At 48.8% G+C, this 21083-nt stretch overlaps 1 protein-coding gene across 1 annotated transcript in view; it reads left to right on the top strand.

The window, feature by feature from the left end:
- tnr (tenascin R (restrictin, janusin)) overlaps positions 1-21083 on the top strand; it is a 530276-nt gene that overhangs the window by 461213 nt on the left and 47980 nt on the right. Inside the window, exon 15 of the mRNA XM_068038005.1 lies at positions 8081-8211. Within this exon, the coding sequence (XP_067894106.1) occupies positions 8081-8211 (131 nt within the window). The remainder of the gene's footprint in view (positions 1-8080; positions 8212-21083) is intronic.

Here is a 21083-nt window from a genome sequence, read left to right as displayed (position 1 = left end):
GTCAGCGGCGCTTGAGATGGCTTGGCCATGTGAGCCGCATGGAAGATGGCAGGATCCCCAAAGACACATTGTACAGCGAGCTCGCCACTGGTATCAGACCCACCGGCCGTCCATGTCTCCATTTTAAAGACGTCTGCAAACGCGACATGATGTCCTGTGACATTGATCACAAGTCGTGGGAGTCAGTTGCCAGCGTTCGCCAGAGCTGGCGGGCAGCCATAAAGGTGGGGCTAAAGTGTGGCGACTCGAAGAGACTTAGCATTTGGCAGGAAAAAAGACAGAGGCACAAGGAGTGAGCCAACTGTGTAACAGCCCCGACAAACAAATTTTTCTGCAGCACCTGTGGAAGAGTCTGTCACTCTAGTATTGGCCTTTATAGCCACTCCAGGCGCTGCTTCACAAACCACTGACCACCTCCAGGCGCGTATCCATTGTCTCTCGAGACAAGGAGGCCAAAGAAGATTGTTAAGAATATATGACCTAGTTTGTCCCTGTGAACTTCTTTGAATTCCTTTCGCTAGGTCCAGTCTCTGCTGGTCAGAGACACAGTTGAATATGGTCTCAATATTTCTGTATTTTCCAATTTTATGGCGGGGGTTCAATTTGAGAATTTTCTAGGTTCTCATCCTCTCTTATTTCTTCACTAGGGCTGTCTTCCTTGACTGCGCTTGTACAGTTTGGCATACACCAGTGAGCGTTCTGTACTGACTGAATACACACTCCCTGTGTCAGAGTGTGTCACTATTGATGATCCAGCTTCCTCACACAGTGTTATGACTGAGGTGGGAGGAGTGCACTGTCTTTTCCAGTTCCACCGGTGTCTGGTTCCTAGCTGTATTATTTCACCATATTGATGTGGCACAGTCTTTTCTTTTTCCTCCGGTCTGGGGTAATAATCAAGTAATTCACATCATTCACCCTTTTTCCCTCTACTGTATGGGCCACGAAATCTGGATTTTCGAGGTTCGTCTTGCAATGGGAACAGCACCAAAACCTGCCCCCTGGTTTAAATTCTCCGGCTGCAGCCTTTTAGCCTTTTCATGTTTGTCGTGCTGCTTTCAGGTGTTCTTTTGCTACAGCACAGGCTTTAAAAAGTGTCTCACGAAAAGTGAATAAGTAATTTAGCAGTGAGATTTGCTCCCTCTGATCCAGGAATTTTTCAGTGGAGCAGGTTTGATTGTAGGTTGTGGTTTCCCAACAACCTGGAAAGCAACATATTATTTAAATGGAGAGAGATTGCCGAACTCTGGGATGCAGAGGGATCTGGGTGTCCTCGTACGCTCAACACTAAAAGTTAGTATGCAGGTACAGCAAGTGATTAAGAAGGCAATTGCAATGTTATCATTGATTGCAAGGGGAATGGGGGAATATCAAAGTAGAAATGTTTTGCTACAGTTGTACAGGGCATTTTTGAGACCACATCTAGAGTATTGTGTACAGTTTTGGTCTCCTTACTTAAATAATATAATTGCATTGGAAGCAGTTCAGAGAAGGTTTGTTCAACTGATTCCTGGGATGAGAGGGTTATATTATGAGGAAAGGTTGGACAGGTTGGGTCTGTATTCATTGGACTTTTGAAGAATGAGAGGTGATCTTATTGAAACATATAAGATCCTGAGGGGACTTGACAGGGTGGATGTGGAAAGGATGTTTTCCCTTGTGGGAGAGACTAAAACTAGGGGGCACAGTTTAAAAATAAGTGGTCTCCCATTTAAGACCGAGATGTGCAGTCATTTTTTCTGATGGCTGTGAGTCCAGGGAACTCTCTTCCCCAGAGAGGGGTGAAGGCAGGGTCATTGAATGTTTTTAAGGCAGAGTAGACAGATTCTTGACAAACAAGGGAGTCAAAGGGTATCAGGGGTGGGGGAGGCTGGGGGGGGTAGGCGGAAAAGTACAGTTGAGTAAAGGCCTGCTACCCAACCCGAACCCGATGGGACCTGACCACAAGTGTCGGGTGCAGGTCAGGTTGGGTCACAGTTCCCGATCTGGCATTCGGGCTTGGGTCGGGTCAGGCTGGATCAGACCCGCTCTATCACCACCTCAGGTATGTGATTTTAAAGGTGATTTTGCTACAGTTATTTTCAGCTTGTGCAAGTGAAGAACAAAGTGAAAAATGGAAGGTAGGTTAACTGATACTCGTGTCGGGCACGGGAAAAAATGGAAGGACTCGGGTCTGGAGTCGGGCTCTGGATCGGTTGGGTTTCTGTCTGGCTCGGCTCGGGTCTCCTTTGCAGACCCGAGCAGGCCTTTAAAGTTGAGTCCACAAACAGATCAGCCATGATCTTTATTGAATGGTGGAGCAGGCTGAAGTAGGCTGAATGGCCTACTGCTGTTCCTAGTTCATATGTATGTTCTTATATATTGGGTCTTGCAAAAGTTAACCACATCTTTTATGGATTAAAGTGTCAGCTTATCCTGGTCTGGATCTTTCTGATACCCACATGCCCAGTCATAGGGCAATCCTCAATCTCCCTACGTTATTTTGGGGGAACTACAATTTAGTGAACGATGGACCACTCCTCCTCTGTGGGTCACTGTGGGGCTCTCCATCATCTCATTAGGATTTCATTTTTAAAATAGTAGCTGTCAGGCAGTTTCTGTGTCTCAGTATAGGCTGTCTGTGCTATCCTTTTTAAATCAGGGTCTGTCTGCTGGGCTTCAATTAGCGAGGGTCTGTTGTATACTTCCCTAAATCTCCCAAAAAAAAAAGTGTTTCAGCCAGCCAGACCTCAGGGTCTGGATTACTGGCTCGCCTTGCTTAGTCATGGATTGGGTTACTACACAGGCAGGAAAGATTCCAGGAACTTCCTCCTGTATTTGTTCTGTCTTCCTGGTCTCATTTGGCTGGTCTAATACCACAAGAGCTGATACCACTTTACCTCCAACCAAATCATTGTCTGGCAGCAAGTCTATTCCAGCCAGGGGCAGACTCTGAACAATCCCTACTGTAACTGGTCCAGATACCAGGTCACACCGCAGATGGACCCATTTACAAGGGCACTGACATGTATCCTCCTTCAATGCCTCTTATCAGAACCGTTGCCTCGAGCGGGTTCTCTGGCAGAAAGATCATACCTTTATCCAGCATTAAGGATTGAATGGGCCCCGGATCTCGGATTTGCCTGTTTCATTAGAGGAGTGTGGGATACCTTTCCCTTTGAAACAAAATCCTGATAACCTTCATGAATGTTTACCTCTACCACATCTAAGGCAGTATTCGTTGAGGGGTCTGCCTTGTTGCCTTGGGCACCTTTATTAGGCAAGCCTTGTGAGCACCTATAACATTTTATGGGTTTCCCTTTTAACTTCTAGCAGTCAGCTTTCACGTGCCCTGTTTTGCTGCAATGGGAACACACTGGTCTGTGGAAAATATTCCTCTGAAATTTCTATCTTTACTGGTGGAGGGCTTCTTGCATTCTCACTTTTGATCCCCAGAGGGGAATGAAGGGTGTGGATGTACACGGGGGAATGACGGGGGGCAGGATGTACACGGGGGAATGAAGAGGGTTAGATGTACACGAGGGAATGACGGGGGGCAGGATGTACATGGGGAATGAAGGGGGCTGGATGTACACGGGGAATGAAGGGGGCTGGATGTACACGGGGAATGAAGGGGGGCAGGATGTACACGGGGAATGAAGGGGGGGTAGATGTACACGGGTGAATGACGGGGGTCGGGGTGGTGGATGTACACGGGGAATGAAGGCGGGGTAGATGTACACGGGGGAATGACGGGGGTCGGGGTGGTGGATGTACATGGGGGAATGACGGGGGAGTTGATGTACACGGGGGAATGACTGGGGGAGTGGACGTACACGGGGGAATAACGGGATCGGTGTGGTGGACATACACGGGGGAATGACGGGATCGGTGTGGTGGATGTACATGGGGGAATGACGGGGGGAGTTGATGTACACGGGGGAATGACTGGGGGAATGACTGGGGGAGTGGACGTACACGAGGGAATGACGGGGGTCGGTGTGGTGGATGTACATGGGGGAATAGCGGGGGAATGAAGGCGGGGTAGATGTACACGGGGGAATGACGGGGGTCGGGGTGGTGGATGTACATGGGGGAATGACGGGGGGAGTTGATGTACACGGGGGAATGACTGGGGGAGTGGACGTACACGAGGGAATGACGGGGGTCGGTGTGGTGGATGAACGTGGGGGAATAGCGGGGGAATGAATGGGGGAGTGGACGTACATGGGGGAATGACGGGGGTCAGTATGGTGGATGTACATGGGGGAATAGCGGGGGAATGACTGGGGGAGTGGACGTACACGGGGGAATGACGGGGGTTGGTGTGGTGGATGTACAGGGGTGATGACGAGGGTGGGGTGGATGTACACGGGGGTATGAAGGGGGGGTTGATGTACACGGGGGAATGACGGGGGGGTTGATGTACACGGGGGAATGACGGGGGGGTTGATGTACACGGGGGAATGACGGGGGGGTTGATGTACACGGGGGAATGACGGGGGAGTTGATGTACACGGGGGAATGACTGGGGGGTTGATGTACACGGGGGAATGACGGGGGGGTTGATGTACACGGGGGAATGACGAGGGTCGGTGTGGTGGATATACAGGGGTGATGACTAGGGTGGGGTGGATGTACACGGGGGTATGAAGGGGGGGTTGATGTACACGGGGGAATGCCGCGGGGGGTTGATGTACACGGGGGAATGCCGCGAAGGGGTGGATGTACGCGGGGAAATGAAGGGGTGGGGTGGATGTACACGGGGGAATGACGGGGCGGTTGATGTACACGGGGGAATGACGGGGCGGTTGATGTACACGGGGGAATGACGGGGGGGTTGATGTACACGGGGGAATGACGGGGGGGTTGATGTACACGGGGGAATGACGGGGGGGTTGATGTACACGGGGGAATGACGGGGCGGTTGATGTACACGGGGGAATGACGGGGCGGTTGATGTACACGGGGGAATGACGGGGGGGGTTGATGTACACGGGGGAATGACGGGGGGGTTGATGTACACGGGGGAATGACGGGGGGGTTGATGTACACGGGGGAATGACGGGGGGGTGCATGTACGCGAGGAATGACGGGGGTGGATGGACATGGGGAAATGAAGGCGAGGTGGGTGTACACGGGGGAATGAAGGCGAGGTGGGTGTACACGGGGGAATGAAGGCGGAGTGTATGTACGCGGGGAATGACATAGGGAGTGGATGCAAAGGGGGGAATGATGGGAGGAATGGATGTACATGGGAACAAAGAACGAAGAAAATTACAGCACAGGAACAGGCCCTTCGGCCCTCCAAGCCTGCGCCGATCCAGATCCTCTATCTAAACATGTCGCCTATTTTCTAAGGGTCTGTATCTCTTTACTTCCTGCCCATTCATGTATCTGTCTAGATACATCTTAAAAGACGCTATCGTGCCCGCGTCTACCACCTCCGCTGGCAACGCGTTCCAGGCACCCACCACCCTCTGCGTAAAGAACTTTCTACGCATATCCCCCCCTAAACTTTTCCCCTCTCACTTTGAACTCATGACCCCTAGTAATTGAATCCCCCACTCTGGGAAAAAGCTTCTTGCTAGCCACCCTGTCTATACCTCTCATGATTTTGTACACCTCAATCAGGTCCCCCCTCAACCTCCGTCTTTCTAATGAAAATAATCCTAATCTGCTCAACCTCTCTTCATAGCTAGCGCCCTCCATACCAGGCAACATCCTGGTGAACCTCCTCTGCACCCTCTCCAAAGCATCCACATCCTTTTGGTAATGTGGCGACCAGAACTGCACGCAGTATTCCAAATGTGGCCGAACCAAAGTCCTATACAACTGTAACATGACCTGCCGACTCTTGTACTCAATACCCCGTCCGATGAAGGAAAGCATGCCGTATGCCTTCTTGACCACTCTATTGACCTGCGTTGCCACCTTCAGGGAACAATGGACCTGAACACCCAAATCTCTCTGTACATCAATTTTCCCCAGGACTTTTCCATTTACTGTATAATTCACTCTTGAATTGGATCTTCCAAAATGCATCACCTCGCATTTGCCCTGATTGAACTCCATCTGCCATTTCTCTGCCCAACTCTCCAATCTATCTATATTCTGCTGTATTCTCTGACAGTCCCCTTCAGTATCTGCTACTCCACCAATCTTAGTGTCGTCTGCAAACTTGCTAATCAGACCACCTATACTTTCCTCCAAATCATTTATGTATATCACAAACAACAGTGGTCCCAGCACGGATCCCTGTGGAACACCACTGGTCACACGTCTCCATTTTGAGAAACATGAAGGGAGAATGACGGGAGGTGGATGTACGCAGGGGAATGACGGGGGGGTGGTTGTACACGGGGGAATGACGGGGGTTGGATGTACGCAGGGGAATGACGGGGGGTGGATGTACACGGGGGAATGACGGGGGGTGGTTGTACACGGGGGAATGACGGGGGGTGGTTGTACACGGGGGAATGACGGGGGGTGGTTGTACATGAGGGAATGACGGGGGCAGGTGGATGTACATGAGGGAATGACGGGGGCGGGTGGATGTACACGGGGGAATGACCGGGGGGGTGGGTCTACACGGGGGAATGACCGGGGGGGTGGGTCTACATGGGGGAATGACGGGGGCGGGTGGATGTACACGGGGGAATGACCGGGGGGGTGGGTCTACACGGGGGAATGACCGGGGGGGTGGGTCTACACGGGGGAATGACGGGGGCGGGTGGATGTACACGGGGGAATGACGGGGGCGGGGGAATGACGGGGGGGGTGTGGATGTACACGAGGGAATGACGGGGGGTGGATGTACGCGGGGGAATGACGGGGGGGCGGATATACACATGGGAATGACGGGGGGGCTGATGTACACAGGGGAATGACGGGGGGGTGGGTGTTGATGTACACAGGGGAATGACGGGGGTGGGTGTTGATGTACACGAGGGAATGACGGGGGCGGGTGGATGTACACGGGGGAATGACGGGGGGGGGTGGGTGTACACGGGGGAATGACGGGGGCAGGTGGATGTACACGAGGGAATGACGGGGGGTGGATGTACGCGGGGGAATGACGGGGGGTGGATGTACACGAGGGAATGACGGGGGGTGGATGTACGCGGGGGAATGACGGGGGGGCGGATATACACAGGGGAATGACGGGGGGGCTGATGTACACAGGGGAATGACGGGGGGGTGGGTGTTGATGTACACAGGGGAATGACGGGGGGGTGGGTGTTGATGTACACGAGGGAATGACGGGGGCGGGTGGATGTACACGAGGGAATGACGGGGGCGGGTGGATGTACACGAGGGAATGACGGGGGCGGGTGGATGTACACGGGGGAATGACGGGGGCGGGTGGATGTACACGAGGGAATGACGGGGGCGGGTGGATGTACACGGGGGAATGACGGGGGCGGGTGGATGTACACGAGGGAATGACGGGGGCGGGTGGATGTACACGGGGGAATGACGGGGGGGGTGGGTGTACACGAGGGAATGACGGGGGCGGGTGGATGTACACGGGGGAATGACGGGGGGGGTGGGTGTACACGGGGGAATGACGGGGGCAGGTGGATGTACACGGGGGAATGACGGGGGCGGGTGGATGTACACGGGGGAATGACGGGGGCAGGTGGATGTACACGGGGGAATGACGGGGGCGGGTGGATGTACACGGGGGAATGACGGGGGCGGGTGGATGTACACGAGGGAATGACGGGGGGGGGTGGATGTACACGGGGGAATGACGGGGGGTGGTGGATGTACACGAGGGAATGACGGGGGCGGGTGGATGTACACGAGGGAATGACGGGGGCGGGTGGATGTACACGAGGGAATGACTGGGGGGGGGTGGATGTACACGAGGGAATGACGGGGGGGGTGGATGTACACGGGGGAATGACGGGGGGGGGTGGGTGTACACGGGGGAATGACGGGGGCAGGTGGATGTACACGGGGGAATGATGGGAGGGTGGGGGTTGATGGTGGGGAGATAGACTTACAGTCCTTGTTTTCCTGGCAGTCTCAGCCTGTGTTATGTGCTTTCTCATCTGTGCTGCCTCTTCCTAATGTGCCACTGTCTCTGTTGCAGCTCTCGATCCTCCGCAGAACCTGACAGTGAGTGAGGTGAGCAGGAGGAGTGCACTGATCTCCTGGCAGCCGCCTCTGGCCGACATCGAGAATTACGTGCTGGTGTACAAAGATAGCAGTGGACAGCGGAAGGTAGGGCCAGGCAGTGCGAATGGTCAAGCGGATTATTGTTGCCATATCTACAGTACAGGCAGGGGGAGGACTGACTAATGTGTGATCAGCTGAGACTGACAAATGCTCCAACTGCTCATATGTATGTGTGTGTATGTTTGTGTATGTGTGTGTGACTGTATGTTTGTGTGTTTCTCCCATCCTGGCTCTGTTCCAAGCAGGACCATCTAACTTTCACTGTCCCAAGGCAGGCCAATCAAGAGGCTGCAGCTACAGTCACTTGTGGCCAAGTGAAGAGTCATGTCATTCACTGACCATCATGGGAGTTCCCACATTGCTGGCTGCCTAGCCACTCATCTGAGGCTGGAGGCCACAGCTGACAGAGGTTACCATTAAAAATGGGCTCCATATCAACCAGGAGGAACAGAAGCTTTATCCCGAGGCCCTTCAATGGATCTTGGGGCCTTCTCCAGCCATAGCTACTATAGCCTCAGCAAAACCGCATGATCGCCATTCTCCTGCTCAACCCTCCCTCCACTGATGGCTGGGGACTGTCCCCACAGGCCTGTGGTTCAACTACTGCAACAGTGGCATAGTGGTAATGTCACTGGACTACTAATCCAGAGCCTAAGCTAATGCTCCGGGGACATGGGTTCGAATCTCACCACAGCAGATGCTGAAACTTGAATTCAATTAATAAAAAATCTGGAATTAGAAGTTAGTCTAATGTCCATCACCAATGTCCTTTAGGGAAGCAAATCTGCTGACCTTACCTGGTCTGGCCTACATGTGACTCCAGACCCACAGCAATGTGGTTAACTCTTAAATGCCCTCTGAAATAGCCTAACAAACGACTCAGTTCAAGGGCAATTAGGGATGGACAATAAGTGGTGGCCACATCTCACAAATGAAAATAAAATACCCATTCCCATCCCCTGGTCAGGCATTCAAACTGGAAGGAGAGTTGTTTAAACCAGGCCCTGCCAGTAAAATCAGCAGTGCCCCCATACCCCAATCTTGCTGGGTTCATCACCTACTACAGAGGTCCACGCACCGTCTCAACTCCCTCTTAAGAGCACAGACGAGAGACAGAAAAACAGAGATAGAGAGATACAGATTGACGCAGGCAGTGAGATTAATCAACTTCAATCTAAAACCAGATTAATACGAGAGCATGTAACTAAGGTCAATTTGACAATTTATAATCAGTGTTCAATTAATTAATCAAATCTAGGGGATAAAGTTAAAATTAAATCACAAGGGATAGGACAACTAAAGGGTTCTGAATTTTTCAGTAAATTAAAATCTAAGATCTTTTGATCAGAGTTAAGTAAAAACATTCGATTTAACCTAATAAGTGATGTCAGCATAACAGAAGCAGCTGATTGGTGAGTAGCTGGTGAGTGTTTGTTTATTTAAGTCATAAGTTTAATCGTCTAGTAGGGGCATGACAGAGCAGCTCGGTCCCGTGGAGAGTGCATCCTGTTCCTTGTGGGAACTCCAGGATGCTTCTCATGTCCTGGGCAAACACGTGTGCAGGAAGTGTTGTCAGCTAGAGCAGCTTGAGCTCCGGGTTTCAGAGCTCGAGCAGCAGCTGGCATTACTGCGGTCAATCCATGAGGCAGAGTTTCATGGATAGCATGTTTATAGATGTGGTCACTCTGCAACTTAAGAGTATACAGGCAGAGAGGGATTGTATGAGCACCAGGCAGTCAAGAGGAAACAGGCAGGTTGTGCAGGAGTCCCCTGAGTGCATCTCACTCACCAACTAGTATTACATTGTGAATACTGAGGAAAGGGATGGTTCCTCTGGGGAGTGCAGGGGGAAGATTGGAAAAGCAATAGTGACAGGGCATTCGATAGTTAGCAGCTGCAGACATGAATCCAGGATGGTATGCTGCCTTCCTGGTGCCCTTCAATGAGAAAGAAAAATTCGAAGGTGGGACCCGCCATCTGTGGTTAACTAAACAGTTAAAGATAGTATCAAACTTAAAGAAAAAGCATATAATTGTGCAAAGATGGGAGGCAGGTCAGAAGATTGGATAGAATATAAAAAAACAGCAAAGAATGACTAAAAGATTGATAAGGAAGGTAAAATTACAGTACAAGAGAAAGCTAGCTAGAAATATAAAGACAGATAGAAAGAGTTGCTATAGATCTTTAAAAAAGACGAGTTAACAAAGTGAGCGTTGGTCCTATAGAAAGTGAGTCTGGGGAATAAATAATCGATAATAAGGAGATTGCAGATGAATTGAAGAGGTATTTTACATCGATCTTCACTATTGAGGATACAAGTATCATCCCAGAATTAGCTGTAAGTCAGGAAATGGAAGGGAGGGAGGAACTCAAGAAATTTACAATCACCAGGGAAGTGGTACTGAACAAATTGTCGGAGCTGCGGGCTGACAAGTCCCCGGGTCCTGATGGACTTCATTCTAGGGTCTTAAAAGAAGTGGCTAGTGAGATAGTTGGTGCATAAGTTTTAATTTCCAAAATTCCCTTGATTCGGGGAAGGTTCCGTTAGATTGGAAAATAGCGAATGTAACTCCTTTATTCAAAAAGGGAGGGAAACAGAAGGCAGGAAACCACAGACCAGTTAGCTTAACATCTGTCTCAGGGAAAATGTTAGAAGCTATTATTAAAGACGGTATAGCAGGGCATTTAGAAAAATTCAAGGTAATCAGGCAGAGTTTTGTGAAAGGGAAATCATGTTTAAGCAATTTATTGAAGTTCTTTGAGGGAGTTACATGTGCTGTGGATGAAGGGGAACCAGTGGATGTATTGTACTTATATTTCCAGAAGGCATTTGATAAGGTGCCACATCAAAGGTTATTGCAGAAAATAAAAGCTCATGGTGTAGTGGGTAACATATTGGCATGGATAGAAGATTGGCTAGATAACAGGAAGCAGAGAGTAGCATAAATGGGTCATTTTCTGGTTGGCAAGATGTTAATGAGTGGTGTACCACAGGGATCTGTGCTGGGGCCTCAACTTCTTACAACTTGTATAAATGACTTAGATGAAAGGAACGAAGGTATGGTTGCTAAATTTGCTGATGACACAAAGATAGGTAGGAAAGTAACTTGTGAAGAGGACATAAAGGGGCTACAAAGGGATATAGATAGGCTAAGTGAGTGGGCAAAGACCTGGCAAATGGAGTATAATGTGGGAAAGTGTGAAATTGTCCACTTTGACAGGAAGAATAAAAAAGAAGCATATTATCTCAATGGTGAGAGATTACAGAGCTCTGAGATACAGAGGGATCTGGGTCTCCTAGTGCATGAATCGCAGGTTTAGCACGTAATTGGGAAAACTAATAGAATGTTATCATTTATTGCGAGGGGAATTGAATACAAGAGTAGGGAGGTTATGCTTGAGCTATATAGGGTATTGGTGAGACCACATCTGGAGTACTGTGTACAGTACTTGTGTCTTATTTGAGGAAGGATCTAAATGCATTGGAGGTAGTACAGAGAAGGTTTACTAGACTAATACCTGGAATGGGCGGGCTGTCTTAACGATGAAAGATTGGACAGACGAGGCTTGTATCTGCTGGAATTTAGAAGAATAAGAGGTGACTTGATTGAAACATATAAGATCCTGAGGGGTTTTGACAGGGTGGATGTGGAAAGAATGTTTCCTCTTGTTGGAGAATCTAGGACTAGGAGTCACTGTTTAAAAATAAGGGGTCACCCATTTAAGACAGAGATGAGGAGCAATTTTTTTCTATCAGAGGGTTGTGAGTCTTTGGAATTCTCTTCCTCGAAAGGCGGTGGAAGCAGAGTCTTTGAATATTTTTAAGGAAGAGTTAGATAGATTCTTGATAAGCAAGGGGGTGGAAGGTTATTGGGGGGTAGGTGGAAATGTGGAGTAATCAGTTCAGCCGTGAACTTATTGAATGGCGGAGCAGGCTCGCACGGCCAAGTGGCCTACTCCTGCTCCATATTTGTATGTTCGAATGTGCCAGGGTCAAGGATGTCACGGAGCAGCTTCAGAACAATCTGAAGCAGGAGCGTGAGCAGCCAGTTGTCATGGTCCATATCAGTACCAATGACATAGATTGAAAGAGGGATGTGGTCCTGCATGCAGAGTATAGAGAGCTAGGAATTAAGCTAGCAAATAGGACCTCAAAGATAGTAATCTCCGAATTACTCCCAGTACGCACAAGTGAATATAGAAATAGGAGGGTAGAGCAGATGAATGTGAGGCTGGAGAGATGATGCAGGAGGGAGGGCTTTGGATTCTTGGTACATTGGGACTGGTTCTGGGGGAAGTGGGACCTGTACAGGCTGGACAGGTTGCAACCGAACAGAGCTGGGATCAATGGCCTCACTGGGCTTTTGCTAGTGCTATCAGGGAGAGTTTAAACTAACCTGACATGGGTGTGGGAACCAGGAGATGATAATTAGAGAGGAAAACCAAGGTGCACAGAGAACCGGGAGAGATCGATAACACCAGAGCACGAAATAATAAGGCATTTGGTGGGATCAGTGTAAGATGGAATGTAATAAGGTCTAAATTAGGTTTACTATGTATTGATATGAATGTGTGGAGTTTGGTAAATGAGGTTGGTGAGCTGCAGGCGCAGTTAGTCATTTGGAAATATGATGTTGTGGTGATAACGGAGACTTGAGTCAAAAAATATTCCTGGATACAAAGTGTTCAGGAAAGATGAAGGAAGGAAAGGAAGGGTAGCTGTATATTATTTTCCATAGATAACCCAAACCTTATGATGCTATGGTTACTGATCCCTAAATGTTCCCCTATTGTCACTTCATCCACTTGACCTCATTCTCCAGAACCAGATCCAGCAATGCCTTCTTCCTCATTGAACTGGAAAATCAAAAAGTCGAAAATTCTCCTGAACATACTGTAGAAACACTTGCCCCTCTCTGCCCTTTACATTACTACTATCCCAGTCTATACTCGGATAATTAAAGTCCCTCATTATAAATGCTGTATAATTCTTGCACCGCTCTGTAATTTCCTTGCAAATTTGCATCTGTCTTTACCAAGGAAGAAGATGCTGCCCAAGTCATAGTGTAAGAGGAAGTAGTTGAGACGCTGGATGGGCTAAAAATTGATGAGGAGGATGTATCAGATAGACTTCTCCACTTAAGTGGATAAGTCACCAGGACTTGATGAGATGCCTCCAATCATATTAAGGGAAGTAAGGGTGGAAATTGTGGAGGCACTGACCATAATCTTCCAATCCTCCTTAGATACAGGGGTTGTGCCAGAGGACTGGAGAATTGGAAATGTTGTACCCTTAGTTAAAAAGGATGTTAGGATAAGCCCAGCATCTACAGGCCAGCCAGTTTAACCTTGGTATTGGAGAAGCTTTTAGAAATGATAATTCGGGACAAAATTAACAGTTACTTGGGCAAATGTCAATTAGTTAAGGAAAACCAGCATGAATTTGTTAAAGGCAAATCTTGTTTAACTAACTTTCTCTAGTTTGTTGATGAAGTAAGAGAGGGTTGATGAGGGTAATGTGGTTGATATGGTGTATCTGGACTTTCATAAAGTATTTGATAAAATTCCACACAACAGGCTTGTGAGCAAAGTTAGAGCTCATGGAATAAAAGGGACAGGAATGGCATAGATACGAAATTGGATGAGTGACAGGAAACAGAGAGTAATGGTGAACAGTTGTTTTTCTGACCGGAGGAAGGTATGTTGTGAGGTTCCCCAGGGATTTGTGTTGGGACCACTGCTTTTCTTGATATATGAATGACCTACACTCGGGTGTACAGGGCATAATTTCAAAATTTGCGGATGACGCTAGTTATACCACAGCTGTGTTAACCATCAGCCTCAAGAAAACGAACATCATGGGGCAGGACATCAGAAATGCTCCATCCATCAATATTGGCGACCACGCTCTGGAAGTGGTTCAAGAGTTCACCTACCTAGGCTCAACTATCACCAGTAACCTGTCTCTAGATGCAGAAATCAACAAGCGCATCGGAAAGGCTTCCACTGCTATGTCCAGACTGACCAAGAGAGTGTGGGAAAATGGCGCACTGACACGGAACACAAAAGTCCGAATGTATCAGGCCTGTGTCCTCAGTACCTTGCTCTATGGCAGCGAGGCCTGGACAACGTATGTCAGCCAAGAGCGACGTCTCAATTCATTCCATCTTCACTGCCTCCGGAGAATACTTGGCATCAGGTGGCAGGACCGTATCTCCGACACAGAAGTCCTCGAGGCGGCCAACATCCCCAGCTTATACACACTACTGAGTCAGCGGTGCTTGAGATGGCTTGGCCATGTGAGCCGCATGGAAGATGGCAGGATCCCCAAAGACACATTGTACAGCGAGCTCGCCACTGGTATCAGACCCACCGGCCGTCCATGTCTCCGCTTTAAAGACGTCTGCAAACGCGACATGAAGTCCTGTGACATTGATCACAAGTTGTGGGAGTCAGTTGCCAGCGTTCGCCAGAGCTGGCGGGCAGCCATAAAGACGGGGCTAAAGTGTGGCGAGTCGAAGAGACTTAGTAGTTGGCAGGAAAAAAGACAGAGGCGCAAGGGGAGAGCCAACTGTGTAACAGCCCCGACAAACAAATTTCTCTGCAGCACCTGTGGAAGAGTCTGTCACTCCAGAATTGGCCTTTATAGCCACTCCAGGCGCTGCTTCACAAACCACTGACCACCTCCAGGCGCTTATCCATTGTCTCTCGAGATAAGGAGGCCCAAAGAAGTACTGTGTACATAGAAAGATAGAAGCATGGAAAATAAGAGCAGGATTCCGAGAGAAAGCTTGCGGGGAACATAAAAACTGATTGTAAAAGTTTCTGTAGGTATGTGAAGAGAAAAAGATTGGTGAAGACAAATGTAAGTCCCTTACAATCAGAAACGGGGGAATTTATTATGGGGAATAAAGAAATGGCTGACCAACTAAATGCATACTTTGGTTCTGTCTTCACAAAGGAGGACACAAATATCATACCAGAAAATGTTGGGGAACACAGGGTTTAGTGAGAGGGAGAAACTGAAGGAAATCAGTATTCGTTGAGAAATGCTTTTGGGGAAATTGATAGGATTGAAGGCTGATAAATCCCCAGGGCCTGATGGCATGCATTCTAGAGTAATTAAGGAAGTGGCCCTAGAAATAGTGGATGCATTGGTGGCCATCTTCCAAGATTCTACAGACTCTGGAACAGTTCCTACTGATTGGAGGGCAGCTAATGTAACCCCACAATTTAAAAAGGGAAATAGAGAGAAAGCAGGGAATTACAGACCAGTCAGCGTGACGTCGGTAGTCCATTATAAAAGATTTTAGAGCAGAGCGCTTGGCGAACAGTGGTAGAATCAGGAAGAGTCAGCATGGATTTACAAAAGGGAAATCATGCTTGACAAATCTACTGGAATTCTTCGAGGATGTAACTAGTAGAGTTGATGAGGGGGAGCCAGTGGATGTGGTTTATTTGGACTTTCGGAAGGCTTTCAACAAAGTCCCACATAAGAGATTAGCGTGTAAAATTAATTAGGGCGACACAGTGGCGCAGTGATTAGCACCGCAGCGTCACAGGTCCAGTGACCTGGGTTCAGGTCTGGGTACTGCCTGTGCGGAGTTTGCAAGTTCTCCCTGTGACCGTGTGGATTTCCACCGGGTGCTCCAGTTTCCTCCCACAGCCAAAGACTTGCAGGTTGATAGGTAAATTGGCCATTGTAAATTGCCCCTAGTGTAGGTAGGTGGTAGGAGAATTGAGGGAAGGAGGGGATGTGGTAGGGAATATGGGATTAATGTTGGATTAGTGTAAAGGGGTGGTTGATGGTCGGCACAGACTCGGTGGGCCGAAGGGCCTGTTTCAGTGTTGTATCTCTCTATGACTCTAAAGCGCATCGGATTGGGGGTAGTGTATTGCGATGGATCGAAAATTGGTTGGCAGACAGGAAACAAAGAGTTGCAATAAATGGGTCTTTTTCTGAATGGCAGGCAGTGATTCGTGGGGTAACACGGGGATCGGTGCTAGGACCCCAGCTATTCATAATATATATTAATGATTTAGATGAGGGAACTAAATGTAATATCTCCAAATTTGCAGATGAGACAAAACTGGGTGGGAGGGTGAGTTGTGAGGAGGATGCAGAGAGGCTTCAGTGTGATTTGGACAAGTTGAGTAAGTGGGCTAATGCATGGCAGATGCAGTATAATCTGGATAAATGTGCGGTTATCCACTTTGGTCGCAAAAACAGGAAGGCAGATTATTATCTGAATGGCTATAAACTGAGAGAGGGGAATATGCAGCGAGACCTGGGTGTTCTTGTACACCAGTCGCTGAAGGTAAGCATGCAGGTGCAACAGGCGATAAAAAAGACAAATGGTATGTTGGCCTTCATAGCGAGAGGATTCGAGTACAGGAGCAGGGCTGTCTTGCTGCAATTATACAGGGCCTTGGTGAGGCCACACCTGGAATATTGTATGCAGTTTTGGTCTCCTTATCTGAGGAAGGATGTTCTTGCTATAGAGGGAGGGCAGCGAAGGTTCACCAGACTGATTCCTGGGATGGCGGGACTGACGTATGAGGAGAGATTGAGTCGGTTGGGATTATATTCGCTGGAGTTCAGAAGATTGAGGGGGGATCTCATAGTAACCTATAAAATTCTAACAGAAATTGACAGGGTAGATGCAGGAAGGATGTTCACGATGGTGGGGGAGTCCAGAACCAGGGTCATAGTCGAATGATACGGGGTAAATCTTTCAGGACTGAGATGAGGAGAAATTTCTTCACCCAGTGAGTGGTGAGCCTGTGGAATTCACTACCACAGAAAGCAGTTGAGGCCAAAACATTGTATGTTTTCAAGAAAGAGTTAGATATAGCTCTTGGGTCTAAAGGGATCAAAGGATATGGGGCGAAAGCGGGAACAGGTTACTGAGTTGGATGATCAGCCATGATCATATTGAATGGCGGGGCAGGCTCAAAGGGCTGAATGGCCTACTCCTGCTCCTATTTTCTATGTTTCTATGTTCTAGGAGTAGGCCATTTGGCCCTTCGAGCCTGCACCGCCATTCAATATGATCGTGGCTGATCGTCCAAACTCAGTACCCCGTTCCCGCTTTCTCCCCGTATCCCTTGATCTCTTTAGCCCTAATAACTATATCTAACTCTTTCTTGAATATATTTAATGACTTGGCCTCAACTTCTTTTTGTGGTCGAGAATTCCACAGGTTCACCACTCTCTGGGTGAAGAATTCCCTCCTCATCTCAGACCTAAATGGCTTACCCCTTATCCTTAGACTGTGACCCCTGGTCCTGGACTCCCCCGCCATCGGGAACATCCTTCCTGCATCTAGTCTGTCCAGTCCTGTTAGAATTTTGTAGGTACAGTTCTGGGCACCACACTACAGGAAGGATGTGATTGCACTGGAGAGGGTGCAGAGGAGATTCACCAGGATGTTGCCTGGGCTGGAGCATTTCAGCTATGAAGAGAGACTGGATAGGCTGGGGTTGTTTTCCTTAGAACAGAGAAGGCTGAGGGGGGACCTGATTGAGGTATACAAAATTATGACGGGTATCGATCGGGTAGATAGGAAGAAACTTTTTCCCTTAGCGGAGAGGTGAATAACCAGGGGGCATAGATTTAAGGTAAGGGGCAAGAGGTTTAGAGGGGATTTGAGGAAAAAATATTTCACCCAGAGGGTGGTTGGAATCTGGAACGCACTGCCTGAAGGGGTGATAGAGGCAGGAAACCTCACAACATTTAAGAAATATTTAGATGAGCACTTGAAACGCCATAGCATACAAGGCTACGGGCCAAGTGCTGGAAAATGGGATTAGAATAGATTGGTGCTTGATGGCCAGCATGGACACGGTGGGCTGAAGGGCCTGTTTCTGTGCTGTATAACTCTGACACAAAACTTGGAAATATTGTGAACTGTGAGGAGGATAATGATAAACTTCAAGAGGACATGAACAGGCTGATGGAATGGGGAGACCTTTGGCAGATGATATTTAATTTGGTTAAAAGAATGAGAAAGAGTACAATTTTAAAGTGGGTGCAGGAGAGGGACATGAATATATATGTGCAAAAATCATTGAAGGTGGCAGGGCAGATTGAGAGAGTGGTTTATAAAGCATACAGGATCCTGGGCTTTATAAATAGGGGCATAGAGTACAAAAGCAAGTAAGTTATGATAAACCTGTATAAGACACTGGTTCGGCCTCAGCTGGAGTATTGTGTCCAGTTCTGGACATCACACTTTAGGAAGGATGAGAAGGCATTGGAGAGAGTTCAGAGAAGATTCACGAGAATCATACCAGGGATCAGGAACGTCAGTTACATGGATAAATTGGCAAAGCTGGGATTGTTTTCTTTGGAGAAGAAAATATTCAAAGGAAATTTGATAGAGGTGTTCAAAATCAGTAGATAGGGAGAAACTATTCCTATTGGCCGAAGGATCCAAAACCACAGGACACCAATTTAAGGTGCCTGGCAAACGAAACAACATCACATGAGGAAAAACGTTTTTACACAGTGAGTGGTTCAGATCTGGAATGCACTGCCTGAGAGTGTTGGTGCAGGCCGATTCAATCGAGGTCTTCAAAACGGAATTGGATAGTTATCCAAAGGCAAAAAAAAAATCGCAGAGCTATGGGGAAAAGGCAGGGGAGTAGGACCAGATGAGTTGCTCCTGCAGAGAGCCAGCACAGACACAATGGGCTGAATGGCCTCCTTCTGTGCTGTAACCATTCTATGATTATATGAGAGAGATAGAAATGGAGGGAAAGATGGAGAAAGACAGGCAGTGAGAGAGACAGAAAGAGAAACACACAGATAGATAAAGAGAAAGAGAAACAGAGGGGGAGAGGAAGATAAAGAAAGAGACAGCCAATGAGAGAGATAGAAAGAATGAGAAACTGACAAACTGAGAGAGAAACACAGGGACAGAGACAGAGACACACATGGAGAAGGAAAGAGAGAGAGACAGAGAAACAGTAAGAGGGAAAGACAGAGAATGAGAGAGAGACAGAAACAGAGTGTGTGAGAGAGAGAAAGAAAACAGTGAGAGACAGAGAGAAGTAGAGATAAAGCGAGAGAAAATTATACAGAGATAGAGATGTACAGAGAGATAGAGGAACAGAGAGAGAGCGACAGACAGAGAAAAAGACACAGTGAGAGATAGAAAGAGGAACAGAGACAAATAGTGAGTGAGACAGAGAAAGAGAAGGACAGAAAGAAACACAGTGCGACAGACCGAGACAGCGAGACAGACCGAGAGAGTGGGACTGAGACAGTGAGAGAGCGACAGAGACACAGAGAGAGTGATTTGTTCTTGTGGAACTGATATTTGGAGCCCAGCCTTGGTGAATATTTCTGGAATATGGGGCCTCATGGTTTTGGGAAAGCTCTAATAACCCACAGGTGGTGAATTTAAATTCCAATCTGACTGATTGTGAGAATTGAAGATGATATCTGAATGAACATTGGAGCTGATTGTTGTAGAAATGTAACTGGGCCAAGGATGTGATGCAGGAAGTGCAGCCTCTCAGCCTGGCCTCCTTGCCTAGTCCCACCTCCAGAATCAGCCAAGTGTAGTGTTATGCTCTTTAAGCAGTGCAGCCTGAGGATTTGTGGGTGACCTCTGACCTTTCTCTCCATTATTGTATTCCACAGACGTCCCAAGTGGTGATCAGCTGAGTTTTACTGGAAACTTTTAATAATTACCTCTTGTAGCTGGCGCGCTGAGGGCCAGATGTCCTGCAGGTGTTGCTCAGTGATATGATGTAAAGTCAAACTGCAGCCTACAGGAACCAGAACACAGCGCTCCTCAATCCCCAGAGACTACAGGATAGGCCAGCTCAATCCAACACAGCACTGGGTGTGTCACAACGCGATGGGCCACAATCCACTCACACCTACACACCACCATGTGCCTGAGCCCTGGTTTCTGATACACTGGAGGCTCACTGCTCACTGCGCAGCTGGCTCACCTCTGACACAGGTCATGGATTCAAGCACCACTCCAGAGACAGCAGCAGATAATCAGGGATGACACAACCAGTTCAGACCTGAGGGATTACTACACTGTCAGAGGGGTCAGTGCTGAGGAAGAGCTGTACTGTCGGGGGGGGTCAGTACTGAGGGAGTGCTGCACTGTCAGAGGGTCAGTACTGAGAGAGTGCTGCACTGTTGGGGGTCAGTACTGAGGGAGTGCTGCACTGTCAGGGGGTCAGTACTGAGGGAGTGCTGCACTGTCGGGGGGTCAGTACTGAGGGAGTTCTGCACTGTCGGGGGGGGTTAGTACTGAGGGAGCACTGGGCTGTCGGAGGGTCAGTACTGAGGGAGTGCTGCACTGTCCAGGGTCAGTACTGAGGGAGTGCTGCACTATCGGTGGGTCAGTACTGAGGGAGTGCTGCACTATCGGTGGGTCAGTACTGAGGGAGTGCTGCACTATCGGTGGGTCAGTACTGAGGGAGTGCTGCACTCTCGGGGGAGTCAGTACTGAGGGAGTGCTGCACTGTCGGGGGGGGGGGTGGGTGTCAGGACTGAGGGAGTGCTGCACTGTCGGGGGGACAGTACTGAAGGAGTGCTGCACTGTCGGGGGGACAGTACTGAAGGAGTGCTGCACTGTCGGGGGGACAGTACTGAAGGAGTGCTGCACTGTCGGGGGGACAATACTGAGGGAGTGCTGCACTGTCGGGGGGGGGGGGTGACAGGACTGAGGGAGTTCTGCACTGTCGGGGGGACAGTACTGAAGGAGTGCTGCACTGTCGGGGGGACAGTACTGAAGGAGTGCTGCACTGTCGGGGGGACAGTACTGAAGGAGTGCTGCACTGTCGGGGGGACAGTACTGAGGGAGTGCTGCACTGTCGGAGGGACAGTACTGAGGGAGTGCTGCACTGTCGGAAGGACAGTACTGAGGGAGTACTGCACTGTCGGA

This window comes from Heterodontus francisci, chromosome 8 (genome assembly GCF_036365525.1).
Source record: "Heterodontus francisci isolate sHetFra1 chromosome 8, sHetFra1.hap1, whole genome shotgun sequence".
Taxonomy (NCBI): Eukaryota; Metazoa; Chordata; class Chondrichthyes; order Heterodontiformes; family Heterodontidae; genus Heterodontus; species Heterodontus francisci.
The sequence above is the reverse complement of the archived record's forward strand: the minus strand, read 5'-3'. Positions and strand labels throughout refer to the sequence as shown.